The sequence below is a fragment of the Stegostoma tigrinum genome, chromosome 7, assembly GCF_030684315.1.
Source record: "Stegostoma tigrinum isolate sSteTig4 chromosome 7, sSteTig4.hap1, whole genome shotgun sequence".
In the NCBI taxonomy this organism is placed as follows: Eukaryota; Metazoa; Chordata; class Chondrichthyes; order Orectolobiformes; family Stegostomatidae; genus Stegostoma; species Stegostoma tigrinum.
The window spans coordinates 59,333,472-59,347,610 of record NC_081360.1 but is presented as its reverse complement, the minus strand read 5'-3'; the positions used below and the strand labels follow the sequence as shown (position 1 = coordinate 59,347,610).

General features: G+C 44.4%; 1 protein-coding gene across 1 annotated transcript in view; it reads left to right on the top strand.

The window, feature by feature from the left end:
• Positions 1 to 13,787, top strand: part of pla2r1 (phospholipase A2 receptor 1) — a 130,963-nt gene extending 117,176 nt beyond the window's left edge. The window contains exons 29-30 of the mRNA XM_059647308.1: positions 8,792 to 8,827; positions 10,516 to 13,787. Of these exons, the coding sequence (XP_059503291.1) occupies positions 8,792 to 8,827; positions 10,516 to 10,736 (257 nt within the window). The 3' untranslated portion in view covers positions 10,737 to 13,787. The remainder of the gene's footprint in view (positions 1 to 8,791; positions 8,828 to 10,515) is intronic.
• The last annotated feature ends 352 nt before the right edge of the window (positions 13,788 to 14,139 follow it).

Below are 14,139 nucleotides of genomic sequence, written 5' to 3'. Positions count from 1 at the left end.
GGGAAGGGGATTCTGAAATAAATAGAGAGAGAGGGAGGTGGATGGAAGATGGATAAAGTAGCAGATTGGTGGAGAGGAGACAGGCAGGTCAAGGCGGTGAGGATGGAGCCAGTAAAGGTGAGTGTAGGTGGGGAGTTAGGGTGGGGGTTGGTCAGTCTGAGGAAGACGGACAGGTCAAGGAGGCAGGGGTGAGGCTGGTAGGTAGGAGGTGGAGGTGGGGATGGAGGTGGGAGGAGTGGATAGGTTGGAGAAAGGACGGACAGGTTAGGGAGGCGGGGACAAGCTGGGCTGGTTTTGGAATGAGGTCAGGATGGAGAGATTTCAAAGCTTGTGAAGTCCACATTGATACCATTGGGCTGCAGAGTTCCCAAGCAGAATATGAGTTGCTGTTCCTGCAACCTTCGGGTGGCATCATCGTTCTGCCCACTGCTGACACTGATATCGCTCCGCCCACTACATCCACGGCCAGCTGGTCCAGAGGAGAAAGTAGCACCTAGCCCTGTCGGGTCATCACCATCCCCCCCAGACCACCCCCCCCCTCCCCGCTACTGAGGACGAATGGTCAGTCCTCAGTAAAGGGCTCACCTTTATCCCCTGCCCCCTACCTAACATCAATGAATATTGCTCACACTTGGACACTGAAAGGTTTATCCACCACCTCCGCCTCCACGCTTACTTCTATAACCATGAGCCTAACCCTCTGTTGACTGACCCCTCCTCCCCCCTCGAATGCACACCCTCCTCCTAGATACCACCCCAAGGCCTCCTACCCTCGCTCGACCTCTTCATCTCCAACTACCATCGAGACATCTATCGCCTCAACTTCTCCACCCCTCTCACCCACTCGAACCCCTCCCCGGCAGAACATGCAGCCCTCCGTTCCCTCCGCTCCAACCCAACCTCACCTTAAAACCTGCGGACAAGGGAGGCGCAGTTGTAGTATGGTGCACTGACCTCTGCATCACTGACACCAGGCGCCAGTTCCCTGACACCTTCCCCTACCACCCCCTTGATCATGACCCCACCCCCGACCACCATCATCTCCCAGACCATCCACAACTTCATCACTTCAGGTGACTCCCACCCATAGCCTCCAACCTCATTGTTCCCCAACCCCGCACCGCCTGCTTCTATCTCCTTCCCAAAATCCACAAACCTGCCTTCCCTGGTCGATCCATTGCCTCCGCCTGCTCCTGCCTCACCGAACTCATCTCCACTTATCTCGACTCCATTTTCTCCCCCGGGTCCAGGAACTCCCCACCTACGTCCATGACACCACCCACACTCTCCACCTCCGACAAAACTTCCGATTCCCTGATCCCCAACACCTCATCTTTACCGTGGACATCTAGTCCCTATACACCTGCATTCCCCATGCAGAAGGCCTAAAGGCCGTCTGCTTCTTCCTGTCCCACAGGCCCGACTAGTCCCCATCCACTGACACCCTCATCCGCTTAGCTGAACTCGTCCTCACCCTCGACAACTTCTCTTTCTTCAATTCCTCCCACTTCCTACAGACAAAGTGAGTGGCCATGGGTACCTGCATGGGCCGAAGCTATGCCTGCCTCTTTGTAGGGTACGTGGAACAATCCCTCTTCTAAAACTACACTGGCTGTAACCCCACCTCTTCCTCTGTTACATTAATGACTGTATCGGCGCCGCCTCGTGCTCCCATGAGGAGTTTGAACAGTTCATCTGCTTCACTAACACCTTCCACCCCAAGCTTAAGTTCACCTGGACCATCTCTAATACCTCTCTCCTCTTCCTGGACCTCTCTGTTTCCATCTCTAGCAACCACCTGGAAACGGATTTCCATTTCAAACCCACCGACTCCCACAGCTACCTAGAATGCACCTCTTCTCACCCACCTTCCTGTAAAAATGCCATCCACTATTCCCAATTCCTTCGCCTCCACCGCATCTGCTCCCAAGATGGGGCATTCCAGTCCCGGACACCCTAGATGTCCTCATTTCTCAAACCATAACTTCCCCTCCAAGTGGTCGAAAATGCCCTCGACCATGTCTCTCACATTTCACTCAACTCATCCCTCACATCACCTCCCTGCAATAACAACCAAAACAGAATCCCCCTTGTGTTCACGTACCACCCCACCAACCTCCGGATGCAACGCATCATTCCTCGACACTTGCATCATCATTTCTGGTTGAGCAGCAGCGCAAGCGGGAGCTTGGAGCAGGGGCCTGTCGGGGAGCCGGTGAGTCACTGTTTTTGAATCTTGAAAAAGCTTACCTCGTGAATAGGCGGATGTACGCTCAGCAGGAGCCGACACGGGACTGGTGAGTGAGTGAGGTAATATATTTGTGTGGTTGCATTACCCAAAACACTACCCAGCTAAGTGTCTCCCACCCATTCTCCTCCTCTAACCAAAAAAAAAGGTTCTGTGTGCCTGATTGGTAAGGTAACAAGTTTATTGTTTATTCTTTATTTTTTAAGTCTTGGGAATTTAGAATAATGGGAATGGAGGTCAGGGCAGTTGAATGTTCCTCCTGCAGAATGTGGGAGGTAAGGGTCACCACTAGTGTCCCTGCTGACTACATCTGCGGGAAGTGCACCCAACTCCAGCTCCTTGAAAACCGCGTTAGGGAACTGGAGCTGGAGCTGGCTGAACTTCGGATCATTTGGGAGGCAGAGGGGGTTATTGAGAGGAGTTACAGGGAGGTAGTCACTCCTCAAGTACAGGAAAAAGGCAGATGGGTTACGGTCAGGGGACGGAAAGGGAACTGGCAGGCAGTGCAGGGATCCCCTGTGGCCATTCCCCTCAACAGTAAGTATACCGTTTTGGATACTGTTGGTGGGGATGACTTACCAGGGGAAAGCAGTGGGGCACAGGTCTCTGGCACAGAGTCTGTCCCTGCTTCTCAGAAGGGACGGGGGAAGAGGAGCAAAGCAGTAGTCATTGGGGACTCCATAGTTAGGGGGACAGATAGGAGGTTCTGTGGGGACGAGAGAGACTCACGGTTGGTGTGTTGCCTCCCAGGTGCCAGGGTGCGTGATGTCTCTGATCGTGTTTTTGGGATCCTTAAGGGGGAGGGGGAGCAGCCCCAAGTCGTGATCCACATTGGTACCAACGACATAGGTAGGAAAAGAGATGAGGATTCAAGGCAGAAATTCAGGGAGCTAGGATGGAAGCTGAGAGCTAGGACGAACAGAGTTGTTGTCTCTGGTTTGTTGCCCGTGCCACGTGCTAGTGAGGCGAGGATTAGGGAGAGAGAGGAGTTGAACACGTGGCTAGAGGGATGGTGCAGGAGGGAGGGTTTTGGATTCTTGGATAATTGGGGCTCTTTCTGGGGTAGGTGGGACCTCTACAAGCAAGATGGTCTTCACCTGAACCAGAGGGGTACCGATATCCTGGGGGGGAAATTTGCTAAGGCTATTCGGGTGGGTTTAAACTAATTCAGCAGGGAGATGGGAACCAAAATTGTAGTTCAACTATAGAAAAGGTTGAAAGTAGGGTGGTCCGAAATAAAGTTTCAGGGAAGCAAGATGGCACCGGCAAGCAAGAAGTTGGTTTGAAGTGTATCTACTTCAATGCCAGGAGCGTCCGGAATAAGGTGGGTGAACTTGCAGCAAGGGTTAGTACCTGGGACTTCGATGTTGTGGCCATTTCGGAGACATGGATAGAGCAGAGACAGGAATGGTTGTTGCAGGTTCCGGGATTTAGATGTTTAAGTAAGAACAGAGAAGATGGTAAAAGGGGCAGAGGTGTGACATTGTTGGTCAAGGACAGTATTACAGTTGCAGAAAGGATGTTTGGGGACTCGTCAACTGAGGTAGTGTGGGCTGAGGTTAGAAACAGGAAAGGAGAGGTCACCCTGTTGGGAGTTTTCTATAGGCCTCTGAATAGTTCCAGAGATGTAGAGGAAAGGATAGCAAAGATGATTCTCGATAGGAGTGAGAGAGACAGGGTAGTTGTCATGGGGGACTTCAACTTTCCAAATATTAACTGGGAACACGATAGTTCGAGTACTGTAGATGGGTCTGTTTTTGTCCAGTGTGTACAGGAGGGCTTCCTGACACAGTATGTAGATAGGCCAACAAGGGGCAAAGCCACATTAGATTTGGTACTGGGTAATGAGCCTGGCCAGGTGTTAGATTTGGACGTAGGTGAGCACTTTGGTGATAGCGATCACAATTCTGTTATGTTTACTTTAGTGATGGAAAGGGATAGGTGTATACCACTGGGCAAGAGTTATAGCTGGGGGAAAGGCAATTACAATGAAATTAGGCAAGGTTTAGGGAGCATAGGATGGGGAAGGAAACTGCAGGGGATGGGCACATTAGAAATGTGGAGCTTATCCAAGGAAAAGCCCCTGTGTGTCCTACATAAGTATGTACCTGTCAGGCAGGGAGGAAGCTGGAGAGTGCGGCAGCCGTGGTTTACAAAGGAGGTGGAATCTCTGGTCAAGAGGAAGAAGAAGGCTTATGTTAGGATGAGATGTGAAGGCTCAGTTAGGGCACTTGAGGGCTACGAGGTAGCCAGGAAAGACCTAAAGAGAGAGCTCAGAAGAGCCAGGAGGAGACAGGAGAAGTTGTTGGCGGCTAGGATCAGGGTAAACACTAAGGCTTTCTATAGGTATTTAAGGAATAAAAGAATGACGAAAGTAAGATTAGGCCCAATCAAGGATAGTAGTGGTAATTTGTGTGTGGAGTCAGATGAGATAGGGGAAGCGCTAAATGAATATTTTTCAACAGTATTCACTCTAGAAAATGACAATCTTGTCGAGGAGAATACTGAGATACAGGCTAGTAGATTAGGTGGGATTGAGGCTCACAAGGAAGAGGTATTAGAAATCCTTCAGAGGGTGAAGATAGATAAGTCCCCTGGGCTGGATGGGATTTATCCTCGGATCCTCTGGGAAACCAGGGAGGAGATTGCCGAGCCTTTGGCATTGATCTTTAACTCATCATTGTCTACAGGAATAGTGCCAGATGACTGGAGGATAGCAAATGTGGTTCCCCTGTTCAAGAAGGGGAGTAGAGACAACCCTGGTAATTATAGACCAGTGAGCCTTACCTCAGTTGTTGGTAAAGTGTTGGAAAAGGTTATAAGGGATAGGATTTATAGTCATCTAGAAAAGAATAAATTGATTAGGGATAGTCAGCACGGTTTTGTGAAGGGAAGGTCATGCCTCACAAATCTTCTTGAGTTCTTTGAGAAGGTGACCAAACAGGTAGATGAGAGTAAACCGGTTGATGTGGTGTATATGGATTTCAGCAAGGTGTTCGATAAGGTTCCCCACAATAGGCTATTGTACAAAATGCGGAGGAATGGAATTGTGGGAGATATAGCAGTTTGGATCAGAAATTGGCTTGCTGAAAGAAGACAGAGGGTGGTGGTTGATGGGAAATGTTCATCCTGGAGACCAGTTACTAGTGGTGTACCGCAAGGGTCGGTGTTGGGTCCACTGCTGTTTGTCATTTTTATAAATGACCTGGATGTGGGCGTAGAAGGATGGGTTAGTAAATTTGCAGATGACACTAAGGTCAGTGGAGTTGTGGATAGTGACGAAGGATGCTCTAGGTTGCAGAGAGACATAGATAAGCTGCAGAGCTGGGCTGAGAGGTGGCAAATGGAGTTTAATGCAGACAAGTGTGAGGTGATGCACTTTGGTAGGAGTAGCCGGAAGGCAAAGTACAGGGCTCATGGTAAGATTCTTAGTAGTGTAGATGAGCAGAGAGCTCTCGGTGTCCATGTACACAGATCCTTGAAAGTTGCCACCCAGGTTGACAGGGCTGTTAAGAAGGCATACAGTGTTTTAGCTTTTATTAATAGAGGGATCGAGTTCCGGAACCAAGAGGTTATGGTGAAGCTGTACAAAACTCTGGTGCGGCCGCACTTGGAGTATTGTGTACGGTTCTGGTCACCGCATTATAAGAAGGATGTGGAAGCTTTGGAAAGGGTGCAGAATAGATTTACTAGAAGTTGCCTGGTATGGAGGGAAGGTCTTACGAGGAAAGGCTGAGGGACTTGAGGCTGTTTTCATTAGAGAGAAGAAGGTTGAGAGGTGACTTAATTGAAACATATAAAATAATCAGAGGGTTAGATAGGGTGGATAGGGAGAGCCTTTTTCTTGGGATGGTGATGGCGAGCACGAGGGGGCATAGCTTTAAATTGAGGGCGAAAGATATAGGACAGAAATCAGGTAGTTTCTTTACTCAGAGAGTAGTAAAGGAATGGAACGCTTTGCCTGCAACGGTAGTAGATTTGCCAACTTTAGGCACATTTAAGTCGTCATTGGATAAGCATATGGACGTACATGGAATTGTGTAGGTTAGATGGGCTTGAGATCGGTATGACAGGTCGGCACAACATCGAGGGCTGAAGGGTCTGTACTGTGCTGTAATGTTCTATGTTCTATATGCAATCTGACCCCATTACCAAAGACATTTTTCCCTCCCCACCCTTATCTGCCTTCCGGAGGGACCACTCTCTCTGTGACTCCCTTGTCCACTCCACACTCCCCACCACCCCTGACACTTTAGCCTGCAACCTACAGGAAGTGCTACCCTGCCCCTACACTTCCCACCTCACCCCCACCCCAGGCCCCAAGAAAACCTTCCATATCAAACAGATGTTCACCTGCACATCTGCTAATGTGGTATACTGTATCTGCTGTTCCCAATGTGGCTTCCTCTACATCGGGGAAACCAAACAGCGGGTTGGAGACCTACGCTCAGTTCACGACAGCTGACTGCACCTCCCAGTCGCGAACCACTTCATCTCCCCCTCCCACTCCTTGGACAACTTGTCCACTCTGGGTCTCCTTCAGTGCCACAGCGATGCCACACAAAGGTTGCAGGAACAGCACCTCATATTTTGCTTGGGAACCCTGCAGCCCAATGGTATCAATGTGGATTTCTCAAGCTTCAAAATCTCCCATCCCATGACCGCATCCCAAAACCAGCCCAGCTCGTCCCTGCCTCCCTAACCTGTCCTTCCTCCCACCTATCCCCTGCTCCCACCTCAAGCCCCACCCCCATCTCCTACCTACTAACCTCATCCCATCTCCTTGATCCGTCCATCCTCCCTGGACTGACCTATCTCCTCCCTAACTCCCCATGTACACTCACCTTTACTGGCTCCATCCCCGCCTCTTTGACCTGTCTGTCTCCTCTCCACCCATCTGCTCCTTTATCCATCTTCCATCCGCCTCCCCCTCTCTCTCTCTATTTATTTCAGAATCCCCTTCCCCTCCCCCATTTGTGAAGAAGGGTCCAGATCAGAAACATCAGCCTTCCTGCTCCTGTGATGCTGCTTGGCCTGCTGTGTTCATCCAGCTCCACACCTTGTTATCTCAGATTCTCCAGCATCAGTAGTTCGCACTATCTCGGAATCTGAAGATCAGGGTTAGGTGACATACCTTTAATTGTATCAATGAAGTGCATGTCCTATGGACCTGTTGGAACTTCTGAGCAATGCTTTACTGTTGTGTTGGCCAAGGAGAGTTGGGTATTTGGGTAATCTGAAGTTGGACAAATATCTGCAAAACTTCTTGGTCACTGATCTTTCAGTGTCCAATCTGTCGTCACTTAGCTCTTCGAATCCATACGTTTGGTCGATTGTTTTGTGAAGATATACCTACTGCATTTGTACAGCAGACAGTACTAACAGATGTCTGGGTTAGCACACTATCCCACTCGTCCCATTCCAAAATGTAACATCAGAATGGAAGATGTAAAATAGAAGGGCCCTATCAAAACTTTTCTTCAGAACCATAACAGGACAGAATCTGTTCCAGTCATAATTCCTGTCTCACAGATGCCAATGCACTCAATTTCTGCCCTTGTTTTAGTCATGAAATGAAGATTCATCATGTATGTTTGTTGTCACATAGTTTAATGATTGCAGAACTGTATTACAAAACTAGATGGCAGTAAGAATACCTCTTGCCATGATCTGAGTTACCTGTGTTGGCTTGTTGTGCTATCAACATGAATTTATGACTGCATGCAGTATGATGATGCATACAATTTTCAATTATGTCTAATTGTCATCCCATGCACCATGGGTGTGAAATGTAATTTTTTTTCAATATTCAGTGTAACAATATTCCTATTTTCCTCATCGATGGTATTAAAGGGCTGAATTTTCTACTGGCTGTCAGAGGGCCAGGAATCTAGAGTAAACTGCATTGTGATGTCTCCAATACATTTGTGCCTCTCTGGGGATTTTCCAGAGACAGACTTGGAAGAACAATAGCTGCCAACTCGAAAGAGGTAGACAGTCACTTTAGATCATTGAGGATCTATTTTCAAACAGCGCTCGTATTTCCCCGCTGTTGAAGTGACATTCCCCCAAAAAATACAACTCAGTCAAGGTTGACTATAATCAGGAGACCAACTCATCAATAGCACTAGGAAAATCCATAGCCCAATGATGGGGTCACAGGGATAAAAGGCTGTAACCACATGTGTCACTATACTTGCAGACAGGTTTTCACTCCACTCTAATTAACCCTGCTGTCTTCAGGCTTCTTTATTGATCGTGTCTTTGTACACAACCCTGGAGATGCCTTCGTGTTAACCTGCAGGCGGGGCTGCTGGTCTATAACGTCTTTGTTTGGGCTTTTCAGCCTCAGAACCTGCCTATCATCCTTCCTTATGTAGCTGTCTCCCAGAAGGTTGCAGATTGAGTGGGTCTGACAACAGTTTCCCAATGCCCACTAGAAAATTCAGCCAGGTATATCTTAATATTTGATATTGTATTACTTCAGACATATTAAGTAAAATTACTGCATGTCCGTATGACTTATTTATATCAACATTTCAGATTTGAGTGGACGTACCTACATCCCAAAACTACAAGGTAAGTTGCCTAAAAATGTATTTTATGGGCAAAGTACAAATAAAATGTATTTTGTATTAAATTAGATAAATAGGTCCAGACCTTTACAAAACTGTCAACTTTTAGAAACCTTTGTCATGGAAACCAATACCCATTGATCATCCAAGTCTACTGTTACACTTTCCAAAGGACACCAAAATTGATGCCAGAATTTTGCTAGTTCAAATTTAGAGTAAATGTTACAAAGTCATGCATGCTGCTTTATTCTTTCAGATAAAAAAAGGCATAGAATACAATATGACTACAGCATCAATTGGGCTCACTCATTCATATCAAACGAGTAGCCCTGATAATGTATTAAATTACAAGGAATAACACACCTAATATTTTAAAACAGCTGTCCTCCAGTTCACTATAATGACTGCCAAAGGAAGTCACTAATAATAATTTTCAAGCAGATGGCTGGCCTATCCATTGCACTTTGCGTATCTATAACAATTCAAGTATAACATATTACCTTCTTCGATTTTTCCAAGTTATTTAAAGAAACACAAGAAAGAAAGTTTCACAAACTATTCAAATAATAGTAATATTGACTGATTTTTCAACGTCAGAATTCATTTGAGACAAAATTTTCAAAAGAGCAGAATCCCCATGCTGACAGGTTCTTCTTGCTCATACATTCAAATTCCACAATAATCTAAATTTATTCACTTTTGCTCCAATGGCAACATTGTATCTTAACTTATATTTAACAGGGTACCTGTCACAACACCAAAGCAATCATTTTTAAAAAAGTATCACCAGTGAATAAGAGAAACATGCATTTATACGCTGCAACATGTTTGAGAAATTTGAAAAAACACAATGTCAGTCTTAAACTTTAGGCTGTTTCAAATGAGGTGACTTTCACCATGTTTTTGTTCATCTGACCTAATATTTCTTACGTGGCCCAGTGGCACATTTTATCATTTTCACATGAAATGTGCTGATAAGCTTAATTACATTAAAGATATCAAAATATAGATGGTTGTCATCTTGAATTATTATTGAGTTAACCTTTTTCAATATGTTTGTGTGTCAGCAAAATTGGCACAGAATTAAATTTGAGTATATAATAATCAAATCATCATTAATTTCTAAGAAGAAAAATGAGGTTTTGTAGAAATTGATTTAGATTTCTCCCTAAGTATTGAATTTTACAGATCAGTAGATGACTATTTGACCAATAACGAATGTTCTTTGGAAAAAAAACTATCCATTTCCTGTACATTTTAAAACATTAGTATGTACCATCATTTCTCTTAAAAGTTATTATGGATTCAGCTGTCCCCACTGTTTAGGTTTTGGATGTTCCACACCATAATTGCATGTATGCAAATGTGTGAGGGCTCTGTATCACAGGTTTACTGTTCTTGCCTCTGGGCCAGAAGGTCCACATTCATGCTCCATCTGCCTCAGATACATCATAATGTGTCTGAACATGTTTATTAAAATATCTACAAACATACAGTACTTTTTAAAATATTTTGAGAGATGTATAGCTTCTGCTTCATTTAAAATTTTAAAGTTTTTTCTTTGCCCTAACTTTATCAACAGGAAAGTAACCACTTCCATCATCTTTCCCAAAACCATGACTGCTATGCAGCCCTTTTGTTAAAATGTACATTAATTGGATTTTCTGTAAGTGTATTTTTTTCTTTTTACAGGATACAAAATTGGAAATGGAACAGTACTTAAAATTGTAATAGCAATGGTGGTAACCGTGATTATTGTTTTGGGTGCTATTGGGTTCTGGTATCTTTGGAAGAAGAATCAACCTTCTTTCAGATTCTCAGGAAATGCATATTATAGACAAACTACCCCTGAAGGTACCGATTGTGATGGAAATATTCTTATTGCAGCATTTGAAAGGAATGGTGGAAATTAACTAAGTGAATCCATACACCAACAGCACAAGAAAGACTTTTTGGACTTAAGATTTTAAATGATGGATTTAAATGTTGACCCAAGATTCAGCAATTTAATACTCATTTAAACATAGGTTTAATCATTGTCATACAATGTGGATGCGATTTTCTGCACATTGTGCATTCTCTATATGGATTTCGCACTTATCAATTTTCCTAGATTAAGAGGCAGGCTTTGGTTGTGGACCTTGTTATATTTACATAAAGCGTGCAAACAGTTTATTTGTTCAGTATTGGAAACAGAATTGTATTCTAGTGTTCTATATTGTAATGACTTGGCATGTGCGTATATCCAATCAGTTGAAATTGTGTATAATTTGTGTGAATTTAATGCAGTTTGCTGGAGTTGAAACCAAGGCAGAGGCAATGTACAATCTCATGCGAGGCTGTGTTTCAGAGGCATGTTGCTGGAACTCTAGGCCAAACTTTTACACACCACAGGAATTAGTTGGTTTACCGTAATGTCTGTCTCAGAAGTTGCACTGTGTTTTACTGGTTTAATTAAACTAACCCACAGAGTTAATTAATCCTTGGACAGACAGGAGGGTCTTGTCATGCCCTTTGTTGAGAACAGCAATTGCCTCCATTCCCATGCCACCTTAAGAAAAACCAGCTGTGAGCTATCCCTGAATCATGGGGCCACCTATTGTTTGCCCTGCTGACATTTTAATGTTAACAGCATCTTACTACACTGCACTGGACTGAGTGCTGCAGACACAGGAGATTTAAGTTTTGGGCCAGGGTGGTGAGCAGTCTGTGTCTTGAAACCAAGCGATCTGTGTCTTGCAGGTGAAAGCTGCTGGTCAGTGGCAGAAAGTTCGTCCGCAACAGTGCAAAGTAAACTTTTGAGGTAATGAGGGCAGGTCTGACGGTCATTCAGCAAAGTTGCGAGCACCTGTCTCCTATCCCCTGCAGTTAAGATAGCTCCGTTTCTGTGCTGTTTCTTGTGAATTAGCTGGCTGTCTTGTGAACTCATTTGGCTGGCCACTTGTCCCCAAACACTGAAGGCCCCCATTTCTGATTCTGAAACTATGACCTATGTTGCTGACGCAAAATTCTGCCCATGGCGTGCACAAAACATTTGCATCTTTGACTTGACTTGTCTTTCTGCTCTGCCCCATTGCAACATAGGAACATGGTTTGGTCTTTGTTGCTTTTATAATCATTAACTTTATTCCTCTCATTTTATTGAAAGAATCAAGGCTTCATTTCTATCCATATGTTGGATGGATATGAATGGAAAGTACAGGATAACTACTGTGGGTGTCACAAGAGATCATTTTGAAGACTGGGTCTTGTTTATATATACCCTCTCACTTTTTGGTCACTGTCAGCTTCTGAATGACCACTCACAGCCAGTGTTTCAGCAAGCAGGACATAAAATGAATTGACATTCCTGTTGTGTAAAGGGCTAAAAATTTAAATACTGACATAAGGCTCAGTCCCATGGCAATGCTGTAGCAGAAAACAAGCTGCAGTTCAACTCCTTTGATTACATAAGAACTAAGAATAGAGTGAAGTAATTCAGGCCCTCAAGCGTGCTCTGCCATTCATATGATTATGGCTGATCTTATCTCTGCTTCAACTGCACTTTCCTGCCCAGTTCCCATAACCCATCCACCCCTTACTCATTAAAAATCTGTGTATGCCCTCTTCAAATTTACTCAGTGTCCCAACATCCACTGGGTATTGAATACTACAGACTGAAGACCCTGTTAAATCTGTTACTCCTTATCCTAAAATAAGGATTGTTCTAGATTGACCCATATGAGGAAACATCTTCGCTGCATCTACTTTGTCAATCCCCTTTAGCATTTTACATACTTCAATTAGATTGCCCCTCATTTTTCTAAACTCCAGAAAGTATAAGACTAAACTGCTCAGTCTCACTGCATAAGACAAACCCCTCATCTCTGGAATAAATCTAGTGAACTGTCTGTGAACTGCCTCAAATAAATCTACATCTGTCCTCAAGTAAGGGGACCAAAATAGTACACAATATTCCTGGTGCAGACTCACTAATGCCTTGTACAGCTGCAAGAATACTTCCCTACATTTATACTCTATTCCTTTAACAGTAAATGCCCACATTCCATTTGCTTTCATTATTACCTGATATACCTGCATACTGGCTTTCTGTGATACCTGCACAAGTGCACTGAGATCTGTCTGCACAGAAGTACTGTGAAGTTTCTCCATTTAGACAACAAGTTGCCTTTATGTTCCTCTGACTAAAGTGGATAACATTACGCTCATCCATGTTAAACTTCATCTGCCAAATTTGGCTCATTCACCTAACTTATCACTGTTTGCTCACAGTCCCAGGGATCCAGGTTCAATTATAGCCTCAGGTGACTGTGTGGAGTTTTCACGTCCTCCCTTTGTTTGCATGGATTTTGTCCAGATGTTGCAGTTTTCTCACTAATTCCAAAGATGCGCAGATTAGGTGGATTGGCCATAACAATTTGTCCATAGTGTCCAGGGACACAGAGGCTAGGTGGATTAGCCATGGCAAATGTGGGGTTATGGGGATAGGGTAGGAGGCCATGTCTGGGTGGGATGCATTTTGAAGGGTTGATGCAAGCTCAGTGGCTAATTTCCACACTGTAGAGATTCTGTGATCCCATGATTCTTTCCATACCCATTTGTAAAGTTCTTATTTCTTCATTGCAATTTACTTTCTAACTTATATTAATTTCATCTGCAAATTTTGTTAGAATTCTTTCAATCCCTGCATTCAAGTCATTAATATAGATTGAAAATAGTTGGGACTGAGGAGCAAACCATGTGGTACCCCAATAAAAGGTGCTTGCCAAGAAGAAACAGACTCATTTGTTACAACTCACTACTTTCTGTTGATTAGCCAATCCTCTACCCAAGCTAATAAATTACTCCAACCATCATGTGATCTTACCTTGATAACAAAGTGTGGAGCTGGATGAACCCTGCAGGCCAAGCAGCATCTTAGGAGCACAAAAGCTGACATTTCGGGCCTAGACCCTTCAGCAGAAAAGGCCCAAAACGTCAGCTTTTGTGCTCCTAAGATGCTGCTTGGCCTGCTGTGTTCATCTAGCTCCACACTTTTATTATCTCGGATTCTTCAGCATCTGCAGTTCCCATTATCTCCTGTGATCTCTCCTTGCGTATTAAAACTTTTTTTGTGTAGCACCTTAGCAAATGCCTCCTGGAAGTCCAGATGTACTAAACTGCAGAATCCCCATTATCCATATTGTTATTACATCTTCAAAGAACGCTTAGCAAATTAGTTAAACATAATTTATCATCATAGAATTATGCTGGCTCTGATTAATCATATCTTGACTTTCCAAATGCCCTGTTATTATTTCTTAAAATGGATCTGAA